General features: G+C 41.1%; 1 protein-coding gene across 2 annotated transcripts; it reads right to left on the bottom strand.

The window, feature by feature from the left end:
• Positions 1-19,740: 19,740 nt before the first annotated feature.
• On the bottom strand, positions 19,741-24,542 carry mmachc (metabolism of cobalamin associated C). Of its 2 annotated transcripts, none has more exons than XM_044360975.1 (5): positions 24,349-24,542; positions 23,912-24,109; positions 22,621-22,773; positions 22,312-22,488; positions 19,741-21,706 (listed from the first exon to the last, which is right to left on the bottom strand). In XM_044360975.1, exons 1-5 carry the CDS (start codon positions 24,436-24,438, stop codon positions 21,536-21,538), a joined length of 789 nt encoding a protein of 262 aa, XP_044216910.1. In that variant the 5' UTR covers positions 24,439-24,542; the 3' UTR covers positions 19,741-21,535. The 2 variants fall into 2 exon arrangements, with proteins under 2 accessions (XP_044216910.1, XP_044216911.1); XM_044360976.1 differs by having other exon boundaries at positions 22,312-22,485.
• Between the last annotated feature and the right edge of the window lie 69 nt (positions 24,543-24,611).

The following is a 24,611-nucleotide window of genomic DNA, read 5'->3' as shown; positions in this document are numbered from 1 at the left end:
TGTGTTTATAGATGAGAAAACTCCACATGGTACCTTTAAAGTCATTCCCCTGTAAAGACAGGCAGAAAACATCTACCAATAGTGACACTATGTGACTGTATCATATCTTGCGTGTACTGTATGTGTGTTTATCTTCATGTTTCTGTGTGTATATGCTTTCCCGTACTGCACCCACTTGGCAGCAGTTTCTCACTTCAGTCTCCAACCTGCTGTAGTGGTAGAAGTGGGGCAGGCTCATGGTGGCTGCACATGAAGACAGCATCAGGGTGATTGAGTCAGTCGTATAGCAAACGATGACTCTACACTATGTGACTGGAAGTCTCGCTTGGATGACCTCATGTTACAGTTGTGCACGTACAGGCCGCAGTCTATAGCCCAGCTGTCAGTGTGGAAGTGGGCCTCTGGAGTGGTGGTAGTGTGTGTGTTCATGTATGCGTGACTGTGAGCGTGTTTAAGTGGGGCAGAGTGATCACGGAGCATCTCTGTGAGCAGCACGGACGAGTGATTCATGAGCCCAGACTGATCCAAACCCTTCCTCCTCCATCCTGCTATGCTTCCGCCCCATCCGTCATGGGACGGATGCGCGGTTAGAGATGATAAACGACAAACTCTGGATAGAGGTGGGGTGGAGAAAGAGCAGGGTTGCCATCAGAAGCGGGAATTCATCCTGACTGATGTACTTAGCAGCTTTATTGAAAGACTGATTGATAGTCAGGCTTTTGTTCGTTTTCTGAGCTGAGTGGCTCTAAATGCCTCCGATAAATAGGCCTGGTTAAATGATAACTCTCCAGAGGGCTTGACAAAGTGTGTGTGTCAGTGTTTGTGTGTGTTTGTGCATACACGCGTGCATGTTTACGGTTATATCTGGCTTGGTTTATGATCGTGACAGTATATCGTTATATGGACGCAGAGGAGTGACAACACGTTTTTTTTTCCCAAAAGGAGGGTAATTTGTAATCAAAATCTGTCACACTGAAGCCTACTGAAGAGCATCTTCACTGACACAAACATCCTCCCTCACTCAATCACAGGAATCCGCTCACTATCACTCTATCTTACACACACACATAGGCTCGGCTACATGCACAATAAATCTCAAGGGCACAGCTAAAGTCAGAGCCGCAGGCCCAAGAACATTAACACTCCTGTTTTGGTCTCTCTTACTATGCATCACTACATCCTCTCGTCCTCCCCTCCATCCACAATCCGACACTGTCAGTAGCTTTCACACAATGCGGGCACACACTCAGACATACACACTTGGACCTATAATTTATCTGTTAAATCTTTAGGCTGTCATTATCAGATCATTTGTTCAAAGGGAACCTCAGAGGTGTACAGGCTTTAAAGGACCTGCAGATTCCTGGTGTCAATCCTTCTTACGTTACATCACATTCAGAAATAACATCTGACCTACAAGAGCACAACCTCACAGCTACATACCTGAACGTATCCTTAAACACAATGCTTCCTATTTGGTACGAGCAGTTATTCTCGGGCTGATTTTGCCTGACGGAATGGCAGCTTTACACCATCGACAAATATAGAGCTGTTTAGCAGACAGAAAATGTCAGTCCTTTACCAGCAGTGGGTCAGAGGACAGGGGGAGTCAGTGAGTGTGCGAAAAAGGATGAGAAGTCTTGTTTGTGTGTGTGTGTGTGTGTGTGTCGGCCATTATCCCGGTATTAAGTCTTCACAGGACAGAACACAGGACAGAGTAAAAATATCACTGATCTAAGAGGAGGAGGGCTTGTGTGCATGTGTGTGTTCGTGCACATACATGTAGGAGGTGTGAGAGGGTGAAGTCAGCTGTGAAGGGGGTAGAAGTTTGACAGAGAGATATTTGCAGCTCCTGGATGCAGCGTGCATATACACGTTTGCCAGTTAATAAGGACACGTGTGTGTGAATTTCGGCTGATTTACATCAATAGTCAGCCGATTGGATTAGAGAAGTCACTGCAGCTATCGTACGTGCCTGCTGGAAGAACATTTTGTGGCTGAGGAGTTCAAATAAATCGACATTTTGTTGCTCAGAAAATCATTGCCATGGGCAGTGTTCTGGATGTGACTGTCATAAGCAAGTGATGAATAAGAGGGAGGGGCCGCTTTGTAACTTCTCCCCTCCTCTCATCATCTCTTGACACATGTGTGTGTGTGTGTGTGTGTGTGTGTGTGGTACATTCACAGATTACTAGAAAACATCAATAGCCTGCTGATTAGCGTTCAGAGATGCTGTGTTGGTTCGCTGTTAGAGCTGCAGATTGCAGATGTCCTCAAAGGAGACAGAACCACAGAGACCGAACAGTCCCCACTGTATGTGTTTGTGTGTGAGTGCATGTGTGTGTGTGTGTGTGTTTGTGTTTGTCCAATATGGGAATTCTGATATTGATATAGATTCAGATAAACCTCCTGATATATGTTATTTTCTTTGTCATCTCTTTTAGAGTTTCCTTTAGTTTTGTACATCATGCATCATAAGCAATAAAGAACTTAAGGATGAAGAATGGATAAAAAAGTAGTTTTCTAAGACTTTACTTGTAAATACTGAAAAAGTGGCTTGAATTCTTGTGCTGTAATAGAACAGGAATTCTTATGTGAATAAAAAACTACTCAGTTAAGTATTGTAAGAATTTTTATAGCCTACCACAAATACTAGAAATCTTTTAATTGTCTCAAAACACTTTTCTTTAACACATAAATAAGTGCTAATAGTGAATGAGTCCTGAGTCAAATGTATTAATTTCAGGTGTTAACAGTATCTGTAGGCCTATCAATTCATCAACTTAAAGTTACAATACTTAAGATTTTTATTAAATCAAACCTTAGATACCATTTTTTCAGTAATAGCCTTTCAATGTATTTACATTCAGTGATTACTTCTCTCTATAGTTGTCTTCATTGTTAGTGGTGGAGTCCGCCATTCAAATCACCCACCTAAGCACGAAGGATTCAAATGAAATGATGCACACACATAATCAGCACAATTTTATCTCATTGATAAATTTTGACTGACTTTTTGATTATATTAACTCAAGCATATTTTGTTGCGTTGCTGATACACCAGCAGCTCTTCTGCTGTATTTCTGACAAAATAGCTGTTACAAAGTGTTGTATTAAACCTCACTTGCTGTTACCACAGTAACAAATCAACCAGGACTGAAATCTTAAGGATAACAACTACAAGTCAAGTAGTGTCGGTTGATATAATAGCCAGCAGGGCTAAGTGTGCGTCTGTGCATTTTGCTGCAGTAGCCTGCTGGCACTGTGTGAGCAATCTCAGAGAAATTCTCTACACTCAGAGTGCTCAAGAGAAACTGAACACTCTCATAAACTCCAGTAATCTTTGAGCTTGGCATCGTCCAGTTCTATAAATCGATTTCCTATATACTAGACACAGCCTGTCTGTCATGTGTGGCTCCACGTTACTTAAAGATTTGACTCTGCACATCCACACACACACCACAAAAACACACTCATACACACAAGGTGGGTGCTCGGATTGGTTTGGGAGCTTAGAGCAGGAAGCAGAGGCTCACAGATGACTTTAATAAATGCACACATGAATGTTTTCTCTCCCCCTCTCTCGCCTGACAACTTTTCTTTCCCCGCTTTATCTGTCCTCACACTCCGCTCCCACCTGCTCGGCTCACAGCGCTCCACCCTTCCACTTTCTCTTTCTTTCCGTTCCCCCCTCCCTTCATTTCAGCTGTGCTGCCAACTGCTTCGCCGCTCCTCTCACTCCACTGGCAAAGAGCTGGCTCTAATCCCTCACACGGCCCCTCGAAACTCTGCCTGTTCTTTGTGCTGCTGCTGGACCTCACAGCTTTGGAGAGACAAGAAGAATTGCAGACAGACAGACAGACAGACAGACAGAAATGGCAAATGTATACACTACTATGAACACACAAGCCCAGAAGAACAACTGCAGTGCGAGAGACAAAACATTTGTGTTCACACTATTATTACTGTGTGTTTGTGTGCGTGTGCGTGTTTGTGTGGGTGTGTGCATGTGCAGTCTGATCCCGTTATTTCTCTAAGGGTGATGTTAGAGCGTGAGCATGAAGCACAGAGACCATCTAATGCAATAAGTCAATAATACATCCCATCATTGCACACACACAGACACACACTCTCACACACACACACACTCACACTCACACAGCATAAAACAGCCTTCCAGGGGTAAAGATGAGCATTTTCTTTTGGAACCAGTTCAAGTCTGTACATCCTCTGTACTCTCTCATGACAGCAAGGCTGCAGTGGACAAACTTGTAGTTGAGATCATGCTCTCATTTATCCATCATGCATCATCCATCATGTCTTATTTATCCAAGGAGCTTAAAATCACATGTCTGGAATATTCAAATAGAATTAGGAGAGGTGAAAAGTCAAAACTCAACAACTGTTTATGCATCACTTTCAGCGTGACCCCACTTTGAGAGCTTATGCACACACACACACACACACACACACACATACACACACACGCGCACACACACACACAAACACACACACACACTTTATAGCATAAAAGCCTTTCTGTAGATGACATTGTGTAGGAGCAGAGGAGAGTGTGGCTGTCAGCAGGATTCCCTCTGCTTGCTTGCCCTTGAATGGCGTTAAGAGGAGCCTACAGAAAGAAGAGATGAGCAGAGACTCACTAGATGGTTGTACCATAAAGGACAACACAATCAGTAGATGGTCATTATAGAAGAGCCATTGTCAAACTTAAAGCTACAGTATGTAAGTTTTTACTTATATTTTTTTTAAAGTTGAAATATGCTCCAAAGTATATTGTAATGTGGAGAGGTGTTAAGACTTCAGTGACACAGACTCATTGAACAGCTGGGCAGCAGTACAAAGATATTCCCTTCTCACGTGTCAGCGAGAATTGAAATTGTTTCAACTTGAGCAAAAAATTTGCGCATATCCTGGGGCTTTAATAATTTGCTTCATAACCGTACAGAGACAAGGTGGAAAGTAAAGAGACTGGAGGGAAATAACAGAAAGAACCAGAGTTTCTGGTGAGTTCAGTCAGAAGTTGAATTGAACACAAACACACAGAAACACTTCCACAGACACGGTCGGTGCGTCTGTTGCTAGCTAACGTCCAGCTAACGTACAGTTGGTACATTGGCTGTGTGGGGTCAATAAAGACAAACAGGTCAGTGGGAGTGTGACCACTGGACTGTTAGCCCGCACTAGTTTGATTTCCAGAACTTGCATATTGTAGCTTTTAAGGGAAATTTCTGTCTTTTTCAACTTGGGTCTTATTCTCATAATTGTGGACATTCTCAGCAATGGGTCATGCTAACTTAGCCACCTCCATTGTAGAGATTCGGTAGATGTGAGTCTGACAAAACAAGGGTCCAACAAAACTTGAATTTTACATAAATCATGTCAAATGCTTGTCTGTGAGTTAAAACGAAAGTAAAGACAGAAAGTAGCCCCTTAGCTATTGTAGCTAACTGTATTTACTAGCGCCCAAACAGCCAGCTATCCAAGCAAATGGTAGCTTGGCGAGTGATCCATTAGTCAGAATGGCCACAATTATGAGAGTCAGGTTAAAAATACTGGAAATTTCCTTTAACATGGGCCATCTTACAAAAGAAATAGTGCTCAGACTTAAGAAGTTTTGGAAAGATAATTCCTTATCTTTCAGGGGTGAAAGACTTATAGTGGACTGTATAGGTGGAACAGGCCAGACAGTGTAGGTAGCTGTATTAAAAAGGAGAAAATAGTCATTGTCAGACTAGATGTCCGTCCTAGAAAAGTCAACATAGTATGATTAAAACTTGAAGTGAAGACAGTATTTATATTCCTATATTTATTTGCTAAAAAAAACTCTGCAAACGAGCCAGAACTAGTCATAGTTCTTGTTCATGCTTTACGCTGAAGTTCTGACTGTGGTTTAAAAAGTTCTGACTGAAGTTTTGGACATGGGAGATTTCAGTAAAACAGTAACGTATGTGAAAAGTGACGATCAAGCGCCTTTTCCAACATGCCCAGAATGTGACTCGCAGATAGAGACGGAGAGAGAGACGCAGAGGTCAGAGGTCACAAGAGGGTTAGAAACAGATGTTTTGTAATTACATGAACATGACACACTTTCTATACATTAAAAACACATACAATGTGCACTCACACAGACAAACAAGGACAAACACCACAGTGAGCAGCAACGCACCTGAGGGTCTCTGACCTATATAGTTCCTACAGACACACACACACACACACGCACGCACACGTACACGCACATTCATTCTGTTAACAATCACTGGCCTAATGATGTTGGTTGTCTGACTTACAGTAGCTCTCCTCTTTCTAGTCTCTCATCTTTGGCTTTAAGCACTCACACACACACAAACACACACACACACACACACACACACAAACACACACACACATTAAACACACTGAGACTATTATTGTATGAATCTATACAGAACTTGCTTGTGTACGACTAGCGGTTCTGGCTATTTAAAACTGCAGTAACTTATATTAAGTAACGTTTTATCTTTTACTATAATTAAAACAATAGACTGATGTTTAACGAACGGCTGTGGTTTCATTCTTTCTGAAATGTGCCTCCTGTGGGTCTTTTCTGTGTTCCAATGTATTACAGTGATGTGAAAAAATACACCAACTATGTCAGCACAATGTGCGGATGGAGGGAGGGACGGAGGGCAGAGAGGTGATTGATTTAGCCTCTGCACCAATGCCCTGGCACTGGAGATGGGATGGAGGGAAGGAGAGGTGGGAGGGAAAGAGAAGAGAGGTATGTAACGCTGCTGCACCTGCAACCTCACTCAAACCTTGTCAACCCTAAACTACAATTCAACTCTTTCCTTTTTGTGTCTTTTTCTGTCTTTCAACCTCTCTAATTCCCTTTGTCAGTTCTCTCTGCCTCCTCCGTGGCGCCAGTTTTTCTCCCCTCTCTTGTTTGCTCTTCTGTTTTTTTCATTCTGCCTCTCTCTCCGTATTTGTCTTGTCTTCTGCTCTCCCTTACTTTACCTCCCTCCCTTATCTCCTCTCGTCTTTTTGGCAGGAACAGCAGTTTTATTATCCAAGCTCACCTCTGCCAGGATGGGTCAGATACTGCAGTGGAGCCTTCTTCACTTGGCACTTAACGTCAAGAGAGAGAGGGAGAGAGAGAAAACACAGCTGAGGGAGGTAGAGAGGCAAGAGGGGAGTGTATCCATGTACCACACATACTTTAGGTGAGAAGGTTCAGCATGGCAGCCTGGCCAATGTTGTAAAAGCTGTGTGTTTATGCATGTAAAGTAGGTGTGTGTGCAGTGTTTGCTGCAGCTCCACTTGGTAATAGTGGTGCGTCACTGTGGCTGAGGGCTTTCTGAGGAGGGATGGTAGACCAGATATGGCATGCCGATGCCAGAATGCCAGGCCTGGTCTCTGCTGCCAGCGCCGAGGAGCCTCAATCGATCCTGACAGCTCAGTGTGTCACCAGGTCACGCTGACACACTGAGGCAGAAAAACAAGGATAAGGAAGTGTCTCAATAGGACAAAATTTGCTCTTCTCCTTTTACCATTTGTAACAGGAATTAGTAAATATAGTAAGACTGTAATTTGATGCACGAGTGTCTCCAGTTTGAACAAATCCTGTGTACACTCAGAGTAGTTCCATAGTATGAATTTATTTTGTTTTGTTTTTTTACTACAGCTACCAAGCTTAAGCCTTCTTCTTCAGACAGACAATTGACAGAGTGTGACTGTCTGCCTCGGCTTGTTTAGGAATTCCTTTCATGCAGTTCCTGCATTCAATTCAGACTTTACTAGCATCAACAGCTATAAAAAATGACTCCATTATTTTATTGGCTAAATAGATGACAATTGTGAAACATTTTTCCAGAAATATTTACCCTCCTCTAACTGTTGTGTTTGTTTAAAATGGACCAAAATCTGGCAAACACATCATCAGTGTGACAAAATTACAAACAAGTTATTATAACATGAGAAATTTAGTTGTCCATCATAACTGATGAGTTTAGAGAGTAGAGGAAACTGAAATGAAGTGTCCTTTTATCTTAATCCAAACTCAACTCTTTTGGTAAAGTGCACAATTCACTTAATTAATTTGTTTGCATTTCATCAACACACAGTTTTAGTCATCCACGCACTCCTTCTATGATTTATCACTGAACATAAACATATTTCAACCTCAACTTAAAGTTAAAATCAAAATTCAAGATAAAGTTCATCTTAATGTTAAATAACAAGACTATATAGTCTACAGCCATGCTAGCAGCTCTGTGAGGCTGTACTTATTAACATGCTGATGTTGAGCTGGTGTAATGTTTACCATGGTTGACATCTGTTGTACTTTGCACAAAACACAAAGTACAGCTGAGGCTGATGGGAATTTCACTAATTATTACCTGATGATGGCATTAAGGGGATCAGGAGATCAGCAAAGTGATTACAAGTCATCCTGAGGGAGATTTGAATGCCTGTACCAAAGTTCATGGCAATCTATGCAGTTGTCGAAATGTTTGACTGAAAACACAAATAGCACCAGAGGAGATATGGAGGAAATCACTGAAGTTATCAAGATATATCATTTAGGAACCATGAATGTTGGTACAAAATGTGGTGGCGGTCAATCAAGTACAATGAGATGTTTCACAGGATAAGTGACAACTTTAACCTGCTGGTGGTGCTAAAGGGAAAGTCAGGGGATCACAAAAGTCTTGATTCATCCTCTTGGGACCATGAATGTCTGTACATCTCATGGCAATACATCCAATAGGTGTTGAGATGTTTCAGACATCCATAGAGCTATGTTACCAGTATGGCTACAAATGAAACATCAAGTTAAATTTAGGGGCTAATTCTTAATTTCTACTGTACTATATAGGAAAACATTGTTGTTTTTTCCAAAATCCAAAATTGTGTCATGAATCCTTATGTGGAATATTTGAAACCTGCAACTATGAGGTTGACTCACAGTGGGCATGGGCACTGGGCATGGTTTTTCAAGAATACATAAAAAGACATGCAATAGACAAAAATCCCCAGTGTATATGATGTATCAAACAAGAGATTTATGCGAATCAGTTCACCTCCTCTCAGAGCAATGGCAGATACATCAGCAAAGTGTACTGACTTGTGAAACAACATGATGAAAAACAATACAGTAGCTACTGTTTTTGTACCAAGTTTGACTTAAAAAATTCTGGACAAATGTCCCCAGCAGACGTTTGGCTTTCTGACCTCGCCCTGCTGACCTGCTGACCAGCCATCTGATGGCAGATCTCCCTGCAGGACTGAACCTTTGAACCTGAACACAAACCGCGGTGAGGCCGGAGTCACGCGGTGACTGTGAGGTTATTTAGAAGACCTATATAACAGCATTTCCACCCCTGCTTTGGACAGACAGAGGGATAAAATGAGAGTGGGACAGGGAGAGGAGGATGAGAGGAAACAAATTGATGTGAAAGAAAACAGAGAAACCACATCTCACTCAGCCAAAACTGTGTCACGGTGAGTGCCATCTTCCATTCAAGTATAGGCTCAGCTCAGATCTGACACTTGACAAGAGCATCATTTTCCAGGTTTGATTGTGATACAGCTATAAAAGCGGCAAAAACCTGAGCCCCAAAAATCTTCGGAACACTTCCCGCTCGCTTCCTTTTACATTCAGCAGGTTGTCAGAGGAATAGCGTGAATCTGTGCTGAGAGGCATGAGAAGGTGAACCAGCCTCAGATTAAACCTCAGAATAGCAGCTCAGTGTTCCTGTAATAGAGCTCGTCTTCCTCTGAGAGTAACAGCTCATTACCACAGGACTGCCCCCAAGGACCCCCCCCCCCCCTCCCCTCTCCCACCATCACCAGCACCTCACCCCTCTCAACATGACCTCACCCCTGAGATGGAGCCCCCACATCATGACGCATACGCTACGTAAATCCAACCCACCGCCCACCCCTATAAGCTGTTAATGTTTGTACGTAATGTTCGTAACTCCTCGTCTCCTTCTACTTTTGTACTTTACCTTCCTCTCCTGTGTCATTCATTTTGCCCTTATTTCAAACATGTGACCCATCTTTCCTTTCTCTGAACCCCCTGCAACCACCACACACACACACACACACACGCACACACACACACTCCCCTCCAACGCCCTCTGTTCCCCTCTGTCCCCTCGCAGTGTGGCTCTCGTCGACACCTTTCCTGATTTGGACTTTTTTTGATGAGAATTCCCCACCTCAATCTCTTCTGTTTCCCTACTTAACCCTCCCAAGGGCTTCCCAGATCTGCTCTGACTGACACGCACACACACACTCTCACAGACGAAAACACACAAAAATGACTTGATCATGCCCGCACAGCACATGAGCACACACGCACACACGCACACACACACACACTTTGCTTCGTTGTAGCCTTAATGAGGTCTCATCATGTCTTTTACTCCCTCTCCTCCTCCTCTCTGCTTTCTCCTTTTCTCTTCGTCAAGTGTCATAATTTTCATTCTGGTGCTCTACTGAGGTGTCAAATTAAAACATTAGCTGAGGCAAGTAATTGAACTCCGTTTGGAATCTAGATCAACATAATAAACCGCTCTCTTGTCAGACACAGACTCGTCAAAGACAAACGCAAACAAACTCTGTGAAGTCATCACTCCATGAATACAAAGCACTGTATTATTCTCTACTTTGCTCCAGCATGTGTGTGTCGTGATGTGAGAAAGTAAGAAGAAAGAGGGAGAGTGTGAGTTTTTTGTGCATATGTGTGGAAGAGAAGTCCTGGATTTGAAGTAGACGGTCTCATCATGAAGGACAGAGCCTGGACGTGGAAGAGGAAGCCTGATTGTGAAGCAGAGGGTCTCATGATTATGCGTCTCTCTTCATGAAAAGCTTTACAGCCAGCAAGGGTCACTTGTTCAACCTGAAGAAAATGTAAAGCATTTACGCTTACCTCACATTTTCACCAAAACACAAATACAGGATATATTCTCATATGCCCTTTCTCACAAAACTGCTGGCTCAGCACTTTGCACGGCTGGTTATAGTAGCTGTGTTTGTGTGTGATGGATGGCCTCTTGATCCTATTCCAGGTAGATGTGTAGTCTGACTCATCTCAGGAGACACTGAATGCAGCCGAATAGAAACCCACTCAGATGAAATACACACTGAAGCTCGGCACACAGCTGAGCAGGCGCAGCTGATGGCTTTGAGACGGACAACACAGTGGTGTGTGTGTACATTGTTCTGTGCTTCTGTCAGCTCTAGAAATTTGACAATTGAGTAACTGGTGCAACACTCCTTATGTAAAGTTTCCTCTCTCACCAGCACATGTCCTGTCTCAGGAGAATAGCTGCTCTAACTCTAGCCAATTTCCCCCTCTGTCCAGGTCTGTTGTGATCTTTATTGCTTCCCAAAAGAACACAAAGAGCAGATTACTCTGTCCCTCACTGTTATCCGCCTTGTACTTACCAATCTCTAACAATCTCCCTGAAGAAATAAACACATTTCCACCCCAGTAGCATGATGTAAACCTGGATCTGTGACTTAAAAACCAACTAAGAGGCTATTATTACACAATTTCCCCATTATGTTATGGGGCAAAAACTATAAAAATCAGAAATTGACATCCATTTGAGAGCTGAGCTGGTTTTGATTTTTTTCTTGTTTAATTGACTATAGGAGAGGAAAAGAGGGCAAAGAAAAAAAGAGTTTGTAAGAAGCAGGGTCAGATATTATACTGGAGGCTGCAGCTAAAAACAGTAATTTTTGGATCAATACAAGAGAGATGAAGATAAAAGATGAGAATACAGGGAGAGAAGAAAGAGAGATGCAATTCTGTGTTTCCTCTCCTCCACACGGCCTCCCTCTCTTCACTAAGATGCTTTGCTATCGATCTGACATGACATAGTCTGTGCATGTGCGTGCATGTTGGAGCGTGTGTGTGTGTGTGTGTGTGTGTGTGTGTGTATGTGAGAGCAGAAGCTTGTAGCTCTCGACAAGCCTGACTTAGCCCGAACCAAGTGTGTATGTTTGTGTGTGTGTAAATGTAAAAAACCCTCTCAGCCTCGTTTGCAGCGTTTGCAGTGAAGAACTTTTTGTAAACTCCAACAACAAAATCTGACAGCTTCAGACTGAGATGTTCAAGCTTAACAACAAGCAAGCTTGTTTCTCTCTAAAAAGCTGTTTTTACTCTACGCTGACATTTCTCAGTAACAATGCACTCTTATGTCTCTTTGGCTGGGTCCAAGGAAAAAATTAGAAGCACACATTACTGGTTGTTGATGGAAGAATATGCTTTTGCTCTTATCTTTAATCTGTCTTCTTCAGCTGATGCTTACAAAAAGTGTCTCCATCAAAAGATTCTCACTCAGAGGTCCCTTGCAAGGTTGGATATTAAGCTATTAGAATATATTTAAAAAAAACTCAGTGATTCATCTTAAGTCACTCTTTAAACGTGGCTTGTTGGCCTTTTATAAAAAGGAGATGAGTTCTTTTCCTTCACTCTGAACGATAAGAGAGAGATAACTCACGACTGTAGGCTAAAGTGCTAATGGATTTAGCACAGTGAGTGCCATCACAGGAGAGAGCATTTGCATGCTGGAGTGAGATTTGTAAGAAAAAACTCATCATATATCCTCCACACACACACACACACACATACACACACACACATACACACATACATGTATACACACACATTCTCAGTCTGATCAGTTATATGCATCAAATTGGCACCAAAACAAATCAGATTAAAACAGATCTGCACCTGAAATGTATCAGTAAAAGATATTTTATCGTGTCTTGTTGTTTCATCATGTTGTTTTGATTTGTTTTTAATCTTGTCACACTGTTTTTTGTTCCATTTTTAGAATAATGGATCATATCCAGTCTTTATTATCTGAATTTAAAGCAGTAATAACACTATCTGGTCACTTAGCTAGCAGTATTAAGCTATAAACATAACATTATCATGATCACCTTATTAAGTCGTTGTGGCGTACATGTTAGGGTTAGTAAGCATGCTCCTATTTACACATCCAGCAAACACGGAGCAACATTAGCATTCATTTGTCACCCAAGATTTAACTCCAATACTCACTCTCTTTTTTAGCAAGTTTAATGAAAGCAGTGAGACTGAACCAAAACTGTGGACTGTAAAACCAGAACAATAAACAGAAGGATGCTAAAACTATCTTTGATCCATCGTTAATAGAAAAATATTGATCAGTGAAGCTCTAAAAAATTCTAACAGGAAATCTTTCTCAATGGATGGGCAGAATATAAATTGCAGGAATAAAACAATACTGACTAAACCTGTATTTTACTAGCACAAATCTGTGTCTTTTTAAAGCTGATATGCTGTAACTATCATATCAAAGCCATCTGTAATTTAAATGCTCACACTGGTAACTATTTTGTAAGGCCTGCCAGCTAAATGTAGGAGTAGGGCAGAGTGGTTTCTTTGTGTTGTGTCAGATTCAAGTGCTCTCAGAAGTGCTCTCCAGCTGCGTTCAGCACCAGCACTCTATTTATAAAAAAGTGCATTGAGGCGTGGGAGGAGAGCATAATGTTGTGTCAATATTACAGATGGCATAAACCACAGTAGTGTGTTACTCAAGTGAGGAGAAAGGAGATGTCTGTGTGTGTAGCTACACACAGACACACACACAGAGTGGCCTGGCCTATAATCGTCCCTATTTAAAATGCTAATTTCCTCTCTCCCGCAGGTGCCTCACTGTGTTTGAAACTAAATTGCTCATCATAGCAGGTCAATCTGAGCCTAATGAATTCATCTGTTCTCCCATTACACTTACCGATGCTGAATGGTGGACGACAGGTGTGCTGAGTACTCGAGGGTTTGAAAGTAAAACCTGCAGGCTCTTCTTAAATCCTCAGTGTGTGGAGATGGATTCGCACATCAGCCCGTGAATATTTTAGTATTTGGCTTGAATGAGGCTTTGACCTTTAACCATCTCCATTACAAGGGATATTTTACTCAGTGGTGCTCTCTTGCTCGGTGACACTAAACTACCAGTAAGACCAAGGCAGCCTCATGATAACCCCCCCACAACAGCCCGTTTCTGACTTTTAGGTTAAACACTGAAAGAAGGCAGCACTTACTTCATTTGAGTGGATTTATAACTTTGGGCTGCACATAAATTATTGACTTATTAAAACTGGATGACAGCCATACAATGCAGAGGAAGTATTGCTTCCAGGATGGAGATAATTTACATAAAAATACATCAACATGCACTGAGAGACATATACAAAGTACCTTATTTAGTGTATGTGGCATTTTCTAAGCCTGCAGAGCACTGGAGTGGTGCTATGTTGTAACATACACACAATACCACATAAAGCACTAGGCCTGTAAGTAATTCTCCATCCTAATTCTTTGGTTTATATCAAGGCTATTGTTGATATGAGTGGTCAAATCAGCACAGGGCAATTTAAAGAATAAGGTTTTCTATATTTTTCTTATTGTCAACAAATCTCATGTGCAGAGTCAAACCAACAATTAACTCATCCTACTTACAAGGATTATGTGTGTATCCAAAGTCTGAGATGTTTTCAGTCTCAGGAGAGTAGTTCTGCGTCTGCCATACACATATATGGCGTCATAATTCTGTTTACAGAGCTTTGTTAGCTTGTTTTGCTACATATCACAATCTCTTGACTTTATACATAAGTTATTTACAATGTACAATGTAGTCAAGAGGTTGTGATATGTAGTACAACAAGCAATGGTGTCTGCTGTACAAGGAAGACTCCGGAGACTGAAAATGTGATATTAATCTTTGGAGCTGTTTTGAAACAAGCTAATGTGCCCAAACTCTTCATGGTGAAGGAACATGTCACCAGCGGTGACATGCAGCAGTGTGGCCCACTGATGTGTTTTTAATAGTTGTTGGACAACAATGGAGATCTACAGCACAGAGGAATAAGATGTAACAGGCTTTGGATACACACACAATACTTGTAAGTAGATCAATTCATTGTTGGTTTTGCTCTGAACATGAGATTAGTTGACAATAAAAATAATATAGAAAATCATAAGCCATATCTTTTAAAGTCATGTAATGTAAGTGGAAAAAGTCTGCTAACTAACTACATTGTCAAACAAGCCTTTCCAACTATGTCTTGGAGCCCACATACACTCACACACCCCACAGAGAGCAATCACAGGTAATGATGACTGAGAGTGAGCATAATTTTCTTCCATAGCCCAGCAACACGACACAACAAACCAGTCTCTCTGGGGGGGCTGGAGAGAGACGTGAAGAGGAGAAGTGAGAGGGATGAAGACAGAAGACAAACAGCGAGGGAGGGAGGTGAGGAAGAGGAGGAGGCCACAGGAGGACTGGCAGAAAAAACGCCAGTAAGTGACCAAACATTTTCCACATCTTTCACTGTTATTTACAGAAATACATTAAGGACAAAACAAAGAGGAAGGATGTAAATGACAGCCAAAGTGAGTAAGGGGCTAATCTGCTATAAGTGGAAGATTTAGAGTTCATCGGCAGCTGTGATGTAATACTTAATGCACAGCTATAAATTAGCTCATGGCACCACGTGGGCCCAGCAGCATACTGTACCAGGCATGAGAGGGATGGAGCTAAATGCAGTCATTCACTAAAGAGCAGAATGGAGCGAGACAGCCCCTCCTCTCTCTATAGCCGCTTTAAGTGCACTTTAGTATTTTCCTCACTGTAAACAAACAATAAATCAGCTCTATTGTGAGTGCACTTGCACATGGCGTTTCAATAAACCTTATTTCTTGTATGCATGTGTGGTTTTGGTGCAGCTTTATTTCCCAGAGTCACCTTTCTTACTTCTCTGCTGTGTGCAGTTCAGAAGTATATAAATTCAGTAATAAACTTTTTAAAAGATTGATTTAATGGTCTAATTAAATAATTACATGCACTCACACGGCTAAGAGAATATAATTGTGCCCATTGGGTAAAATAAGATCTACTAGTGAAAACATTTGTTAAAAGAAATGGTGAAGCCTCGTCTAATAAGTATTAACAGTTAAGAGTTTGAGCTGTGCTAAAAACACCAGTCAACAAACCTTTAATGTGGACACAGAGCCATTTTTGCCTGATTCTAAAGAAGGAGAAACAGAAAAAGGTATATAGTTTGTGACAGCTGAAGCTGTGCAAAGAGTTTTAATGGTCTCCCCGCTGTAGATCTACATGGTCTTATAGGCTGAAGCTGCTACCTCTCCTCTCTGTTTCAAAGGGTTAAATGTGTCACGTTCTCAGGGGAATGAAGCTCATCTAAAACGGTGGATTATGTAAGGGGAGCCTTAGCTTGGGCTAATCCTCCTCTCCTGTCTGACTGCCACCCTGTTCTTTGATGGTAGGTTTATACTAGAGACGATGGGGTGTCAAGTGAAGTCTGTTGTTCCCCTGAGAGAAGCAAAAATAATGCTGTTGTTTCCTCATCAAAATTGACACACTGTGCTGACACATTTGTGGCCACATACAAACTCCTACAAACACTCTTGCTTATTTTGTTTACATTTAAATTATATTTTAAGTTGCACGAAAGAATCATTGTGACAATTTGAGTAAATCAGTGAGTAAGATTATACACACATGTGGACATCCCAGTAGCTGGCAGGTTGCTCCCAGCATTTTCCACTTCATGAATAACCATGACCACTTGCCCTGTCCGCTGTCGACCGCTCCTCATTAGTTGCCTGCTAATCGCGGGAATAAGAGTCTTGTGTTTGCATGCAGACTCAGTGACAGTTAATGTGCCTTCTTTGTGACAAACTAAATGAACTGTAGATGTTGGCATGTTCAACGCGTGCTCGTTGCCTGTGAGAGAGAGACAGCAGGACGAGAAAACAATGAGGATTATGATGACGGGCATTATTCACATGGGATTCATCTGATTTTGATTTTCATCTATTTGTTTAAAACACGTGTTAGGTGTTTGTGTGTGTGAAGAAAGGAGGGATTTCCAGTTTAATCACATGCCTGAGTCTGATAATGAGATAACCGGACAGTCCTCTACTCGCTCAGCCCTTCCTCACTCTCTTCAGAGCCCTCTGTCCTTGGATGACTACTCTCTCTCTCTTCCACTGGCCTCCGCAACCTGAGCCAACAACTGATTGGCTGCAGCGGGGAATTCTGAGGCAGAGGACTGGTTAATTATGCTAATCCAAGATACCGATAAGGAGACGGTTTTAAACATTTAAAACCTCTTGAAACACACACACACACACACACACACACAGTGAGGCGGTGTGCTTTAGAGAGAGAGAGACTCTGTGAGAAAATATGAGACTAGTTTGACAGAGGAATCAGTGAGAGGAAGCGCATGAAATAGAGAAAGAGAACAGAGTCATAATTAAGCCTCTTGCCTGTTTCTCAAATCTCCATCTACTGTATGTGTAATATCTGGGAACTGTATTTCAAATTCTAAACTGTATTGTAAATATCAAACTATGATCTTTACTAAACTCTCTGGATGCTGGGCTCCCCCCCTCCCCGCCCCCCTCCCACCCTCTAACCAGTGCTCAGTTCCTCCTCTGTTGCTGGTACGCTGCTGGCCTTTCCCCTCTCTTCTTGTTAACTCATGTCTGTGGGCGGATAACACTGCTTCACTGATCCACAACTCATGAAACACCACTCAGATTTTTTTTTTTCTCCCTTTCTTTTTCTCTTCTTTTTCATCTCTGCCCAAAACTGTCTCAGCAGCAGTGGATAATTCTAGCTGTGCACAAACATGTCATTACTGTTTTCGCTTTTTTGGATTATGGGTTTTTAGAGGGCAGCACCCAGCAGATTTTTAACACCGCTCCTCCTAACAGACCGATTCTAAACTCATTTTCTTTTATGATCAGCAACCCTACGCCAGCTTTTATTGGATTTACAGGCTTTGCTGTGGGACTAGTTTCTACACTGTTCAATGCAGCATTTACTAAAACTAAATAATATAGTCTGATACACTGATAGTTTGAGTGTATCTGTAATCTCTTCTGTCTGACTTTACAGGGTGTCTCATCGTCGATCATGCAGAGGAAACAATATATTTCTTATAGTTTATTGCCTTGCAGTGTAATGCTGGTAACCTCCCATGTCCCACATCAGTCAAAGTCCTAAATTGCCTCTGCAGTCCTGCAAAATCACAGGACCCACTCAGCGATGCAGCTCTGGCTGCCAGAACTCGAGCTGCACTGTGGAGACAACTGAGTCCTGCAGGAAAGAGAGGGAGAGAGAGAGGGAGCTATAGATTATCAGGAGCATTTCCCTCCCATCCCGCTCACCCTTCTTAGCTGACTCTCCATGTCTTATATTATTTTCTTCATACTTCATACTTATTATTGCTCCTTGCCTGATGTGCAACCAGAGTGTTCAGCTGATGGATGTATTCCCAGCTGTAGGTGCAGCCTTCCCGAACACAACAGCAGATACTCAGAGACCTGCAAACCCTGAGAAATATGAGAGGGTTGCCCTCTCACTCTGCCAGATTTCTCCAAAGAAAATTATCCCTCCAACTTCCCAGAGGCATAAATGCTTGGTCTCAAAACTAACCGAGGAAGAAGGAATCAGCAGAGTGAGGGAAGGATGCAAAGAGAGACAGCAAAGATGAAAGAAACTGCAAGAGGAGCATTATTCTGCTAAAGTTTTCTTTGCCTGCTTGGTTCTTGTTTAGTTTTAAGTGCCAAATTAATTTCCTGTGATAAACGGCTCCAGGATAATGTGCCTCATTACAATACACTCATCTTTTAGTTTTATTATTCTGCTTCTCTGAGCTAAAAAAATGCATAATAAGTAACAGCTTTTACATATCAGGCATCCTTAGACGCTTATGGTGGGACTGAGAGTTAACTGCAGAGTTAACTGACTTAGAGACATCTAAAGAGACAAAGTGCGAGAGAGAGAGAGAGAGAGAGAGGTGGGATAGAGCAACAGAGGAGGGGGATAGAGGAGAGATCGAGTATCTGTGGGAGTATAATTAACTCCATGGTCTGCCTCTCTGCGGGCCTGCGGCACACTCCTCTGAAATGCTGATTCAGTACACAGATAGACAGAATAGCACGGGAGGGTGAGAAGGGGGTGAGGAGAGGGATGCAGTAAGAGAGAGATGGGGTGTTGCAATGTACAGAAAACGTGAAATGTAGCAACGGATGGCTCGTTCAGACAAAAAGTCACACATGAAGAAAGAAAAGAGTAAAATGATGAAGGCAGGAGTGAAATAAAGCTGTTAAATGCAGAATCTGCAGAATCAGAAGTTGACTTTTATCAAGTGCCAAGCTGAACATCTGCAGAAGCTTCACAGACAGCAGTGCCTCATTCTGCATGAAGAGGAGAACAGTGACATCTAGAGGTGCAACAATGCACAACGTGAGCTTCACTGAATTTCTGCTGCAGAACTGCTGATACACTTTGTTCCTGTTCAAGCATAAGAAGAACACACTAAAACCTTCACAGTAGAGTCGCTGAGTGCAGCTGTCCATTGGCTACACTGTGTCGCACTCAGGCATTAATATATGTATGTGTTTGAGAATTTACCTTTATAAAAAGATAATGAAGACATAAACTAAGCAAAGTTAGTGTGTCCTGAGGTCATGGTGTTATGTGGGGTAAGGAGGGGTGAGTCACAGTTGAAAGTAGTCAGTCTGTCACCAGGCTGGGGGGCAGAGGCAGCTCACATCTATAATGCATCAAGCTGAGTGTCAGGTAAACTGGAGACAAGAACAAAACAATGGGACCAATAAACACTGGAGATGGATGGCCGGATAACACAAATACTTTTATTCAGATTGATATGACCAATATTAATTTGTTAAAATATTTTTTTACAATAAAGGTGAATGGAGTTTAATTTGTAGAACGCATTAAAACCAGGAACATTGAATTTAACAGCATCTGGATAATTGCCAGAACAAGCTTTGTGCAGTTTTCATTGGGAGCTGTTCTGCTGAAAGCTGTTGACAGCATGCTCTGCTGATTCTGGAGAGATTGCTGTTTAATTTTTTAAAATGTAGTTTCCACATATCTGAACAAACTCCATGAAAACTGCAGGTCTGCTGCAACTCTGTTCTTTTGAATCAAGGCTGAAGACTTTTCTGTTTGCTGCTGCCTTTTATTAAATCCAATTTGAGGCTTTTGATTCATTTCTTGCACTACAATGTAACTTTTATTCTTATATTTTATATATCTTATATGTGTCTTATTCTAATTTAGCTTATTTTCTTTTCTATTCTCTTAAACTCTTTAATAACTGTTTTAATTGTATTTAAATGTCCGTCTATAACATATTTCTTTTGCACTTTGTCTTAATGTTTTTAATGTTTTATGTAAAGCACTTTGAATTGCCTTGTTGAAATAAATGTGCTACACAAATAAACTTGTCTTGCCTTCAATGCTGTGAGCACCACAAATGAAATTCCATTCACCTTCTTTGTATCGGGGTATCAGAGTGGAGGCAGATGAAGATCTAAAAACCAAAACTATCTGCATGGATAAAATGAAGACATAAATTTTTTTGTGTTCTGGTGAACCAATCCTTTAAAGGTTTCTTCTTTGGCTTAGTGGTCATTGATTCCCTCATTTTGTTTATATGCTACATTTTTGTATTTAGGCTGGGAATATTATTTGGCAGAGTTTGTCATCTGTTAAATTAAATTAAACCGAGTGATACAGTTCTTTATTATTTTTACAACTTCACTATTAAATCAAATAGTTCTCTTTGTGATCACATACCAGTACTTAAAGATACAGATCACAAATGGAGCAGGCTGCAGGCTGGTGAGACTGGCCTTTTTGAAGCACCTTGTGTTGATATTGTGTATGAGTATGAATATGAATTCCTGCTACAATTTAAACATCTACAGTCTGTGTTTTATGGTAGGATAAGAGCAAATAAGAGTATATAAAGTGCATTCTTCTTCACAATATTGAACGGCATGATGGAAAAAAAAACAAATACTGAACAAATCCTCTGCTTTGTTAAGGAGGGCAGAGTACTATCTGTTTGTTTTGAGGTGCTTGTAGAGTGCATATTGTTGGAGAGACATACATACATCCTAAAATGTCCAGTTCAATACCATCAATCCTCCACTCTCCAACAACAGGAGGAGTACTGGCACTCTCAAATACAACTGAAATTTGGGTCATTTTTTAAAAACATTTCACTCAAACAAGAGTTGCATTCAGCTGCAATAGCTGTACTGTACTAATAAATTCATACAGTACATATGAGTATATTCAGGAAGGTGTAACAGTGAAAGGAGCTGCCTATTAATCAAGCAAATAAAATAAAGTTGTGTTAACTTATTCAGAAACATTGTCACATTGCAGCCATACAGCAGCAACTGTTCACATGAGAGTCCTTGAAAAGTATCCCACATGCCATAAAAAGCTTTCACCATAACCGTATGAGCTTAAATTAACATCCCATCTTGGGCCTCAGTTCAGCGAGTCAATCAAGGTCCAATCAAATTTAAATTTAAAGTCTGACAAAGCAGCGGAGGTCGGTGCTCAGAGAGGATGAGCAATACTTCCACGTTGCAGCTGTCCTCTGTCTTTCAGCCATGTCCGTTCATCTGCGTCTGTGTGTCAGGTTGATCGTCGTCCCTCGGCAGGAAACCCCAAGTCCTGAGCAAAGCCAACCGCTGGGCAGGTGGAGTGGAAAAGTAGTCTATCTGTTTCTGAGAGTAGGTCTGGACTGGATGGATGATGTCTCTGTAGCTCCGGTCCTGATGATGCAAATCAGAAAGCAGCTTTAATGACACTGATTTGACATAATATGGTCAGAACCATTACTACAGTAACTAAAATAATATAAAAACTATAAAACTGTTACTAACAAACAGAAATTAAACTTTGGTAAAAATGAACCAATACATGTTGTCTACAACTATCTAAATTCTAATAAATATATAGTTTATATATTTTATGGCTGTCAGATTATCACTGTCAATTTGCCAACAAACACAACATTTCTTTGATTAACTGTGATTGATCATATTTAATTAAATAATGACAACAATTATTTTTAAATCAGTTTTTGTTTAAATAAAGGGAATGAATGTACATCCTGTACAGCATCATGTTATGTCCTCGTTAAAGCGACTGTATGACGACACAGTTCTCACTCTTTATTCTCATCTCACCACCTACAGTACACACAACTGAAATCTTCTCAGAGGGGAGCCCAACAAAACCTCCAGCCGATGGGGGTCTCTTATCTAAAGGCCATGTGTCTGGAGGTCTTTGACATGAAACAGTTTGGTTTCCCCAGGTCTCCATTTATTGTGAGTGTGCCACAGGTATTATGACTAACAGTGCTGAGGTCCTGTACCTGCCAGTGAAGGTTGAAAGCCTCCAGCAGTTTTATCCTGCCCTCTCTAGAAGGCACACAGTCAGGAGGAACAGGCTGCACCAGCTCGGAGCCCACCGTCACACCTTCAAACACCAGCAGGGCTCTGATGGCAAACCAGCCTCCAAACCTCGGATGCACACACACTCCCAACATCTTCTGCAGGCCAACAGAGACAAAAGTCAGGTGAGGAGACAAGAAGGGAAAAGTTGCACTGCAATTAACTACCACAACTGCTGAAGTTAAATAAAACAGCAAACAGTTGAATTCCTCAGGAATGAAAAGCATTACCTTTTGACCCCAGGGATGGTCTGTGACATCAGATTGCTGGTAGTAGAAAGCTGCTCCAGACACATGAGCAGCAGTCTGCGCCAAGAACTTCGGCTTCCTGCTGGGCAGCAGCTCGTAGTCATACCTCACATCCACCTTCTGTCCTGGAAAACACTGCGGGGAAGAGAGAGGAGAGGGAAATATTTAGGTGTCACAAACTAATTATGAAAATAATAGTTGCATTCCCATCTCCAGCTACAATTGGGTGATATGATAATATAAACCATGAGATACTTAAAATGTGTTTGCTGTATATTTTATACCGTGGTATCATGGCTGGATTGACCAACTGTGGAGTCCTGGGACTAAAATATACTATTGAGCCTGTTCCTGCTGTGAGTATATAATATAATATATCACCTCTAAAAGCCCATTAAGTAAACACTACAGACTACACAAATGACATTATCTTCCAAGACCCAGTAAACCCAGTAAAAGTACTAGCTGCTGTAGGTTGTTTGTCCAGTAGTTTTTGGTAATTACAAAAATAATTCATAATTTAAAAGTATATTTATGAATATGCACCATGGACATTGTTACTTCAAAAGAAATATTCATAGTTTGATTTTATTGAGCATTACTGTTTTTTGTGTTGTTGTTATTCCTTCTTTTCTTATTTTGTTTTTATTCTTATTGTTGAAAAATGTTGAATACAGAATAAGATGCACTTTTTTATTTATATATGCACTGTTTAAGTATGTTTTGCCTGCATTTCATCAATAAAAATATCATTACAAAAAAGAATATGCACCATGTAAGACCGATCATGAAAAAAATAACTAGATTTTGTATTTGTATTTCAGATGATATTATGCTTTACTGGCATACAATCCAAAATTCAGAGAACAAATTTGTAACTACTAAAACTACAACAAAACAAATAACACTCATTGCTCCTGAGGCTTTGGCCAATGATGGTATGAGGATTGATCACTTTGCTATTCCTTTAATACCTCTATTAATGTACCACTGTGGACATTCCCATCAAGTCATTTGAAATTACATTTCACTTTAATTTTTACAGAAAAAGTACTGTACCATAATAATAATAATAATAATAACAACAACAACAACAACAACAACAACAACAACAACCTTTATTTATATATATTATATATAGCACACAACTGTGCACCACATGTAACCAGTGTAAGGAGGCAAATAAATTAATATTCAATATATTAATATACAACACACACACACACACACACACACACACACACACACACACACACACACACACACAACTCACCTGTGAGACAGCAGAGGAGACATAGTGTTTGACACACTGGTCTATGGGGTCACACATTTTCTGGTAGCCTCTCTCCTGCATGAAGGGCAGGAAGGCTTGTTCAAACATGTCAGGAGTGCTGAGCACCACCACAGCCAGGCAGTCATCTGGATAAACCAGACGCAGAGAGACAGGCAACACAGAGTTGTACCAACCAATCTGTGAACATGTTGGGACAGAGTGTCAGAGAGGCTCCGAGGCAGTAGCAAACAGTGCAGCAAGAAAGGAAAAGTGATTCATTAATATGTATAAAACAATACAAAACATGCATTCCTAACTTCTCAGTTCTAGCTGGCAGGCAAACATGTGGATGTGGATGCATTGAGCGGCAGTTCATTGTTCACGTTTTGTAGTCCTTTCTGTTATTACTCATTAAAAAGAAAAACGAGCCACAATACCTTTAGAGGATAAACTTCAAATCCATGTTTTGATACACAGTTCTCCAGCAGTCCTGTTACACTTCCCACATTGTCAGAGGACGCCGCCATTCTTGCATGTCAACGCTGAGCTTTGAATTGTGGGATATGGTGTTCATTGGCTACAAATTAACAGACTAAGCTAGACTCTTTTGGTTTCTGCAATAATTTATTCTGTTTAAACGACTGTCTATAATAGAATATACCATACAGTGTATTGAGGATGTATTCAACTGACTAGTACT

Source organism: Thunnus albacares, chromosome 9, assembly GCF_914725855.1.
Source record: "Thunnus albacares chromosome 9, fThuAlb1.1, whole genome shotgun sequence".
Taxonomy (NCBI): Eukaryota; Metazoa; Chordata; class Actinopteri; order Scombriformes; family Scombridae; genus Thunnus; species Thunnus albacares.
This window is presented reverse-complemented; position numbering and strand designations above follow the sequence as displayed.

What these genes read in the sequence shown, in the direction of transcription:
- mmachc (XM_044360975.1), bottom strand. Translation starts at nt 24,438, where the DNA reads ATGGCGGCGTCCTCTGACAATGTGGGAAGTGTAACAGGACTGCTGGAG. An exon ending in TTGAAGTTTATCCTCTAAAG is followed by an intron (nt 24,110 to 24,348) that starts GTATTGTGGCTC and finishes ACATGTTCACAG; the next exon opens with ATTGGTTGGTACAACTCTGT. An exon ending in CTTTCAACCTTCACTGGCAG is followed by an intron (nt 21,707 to 22,311) that starts GTACAGGACCTC and finishes TTGCATCATCAG; the next exon opens with GACCGGAGCTACAGAGACAT.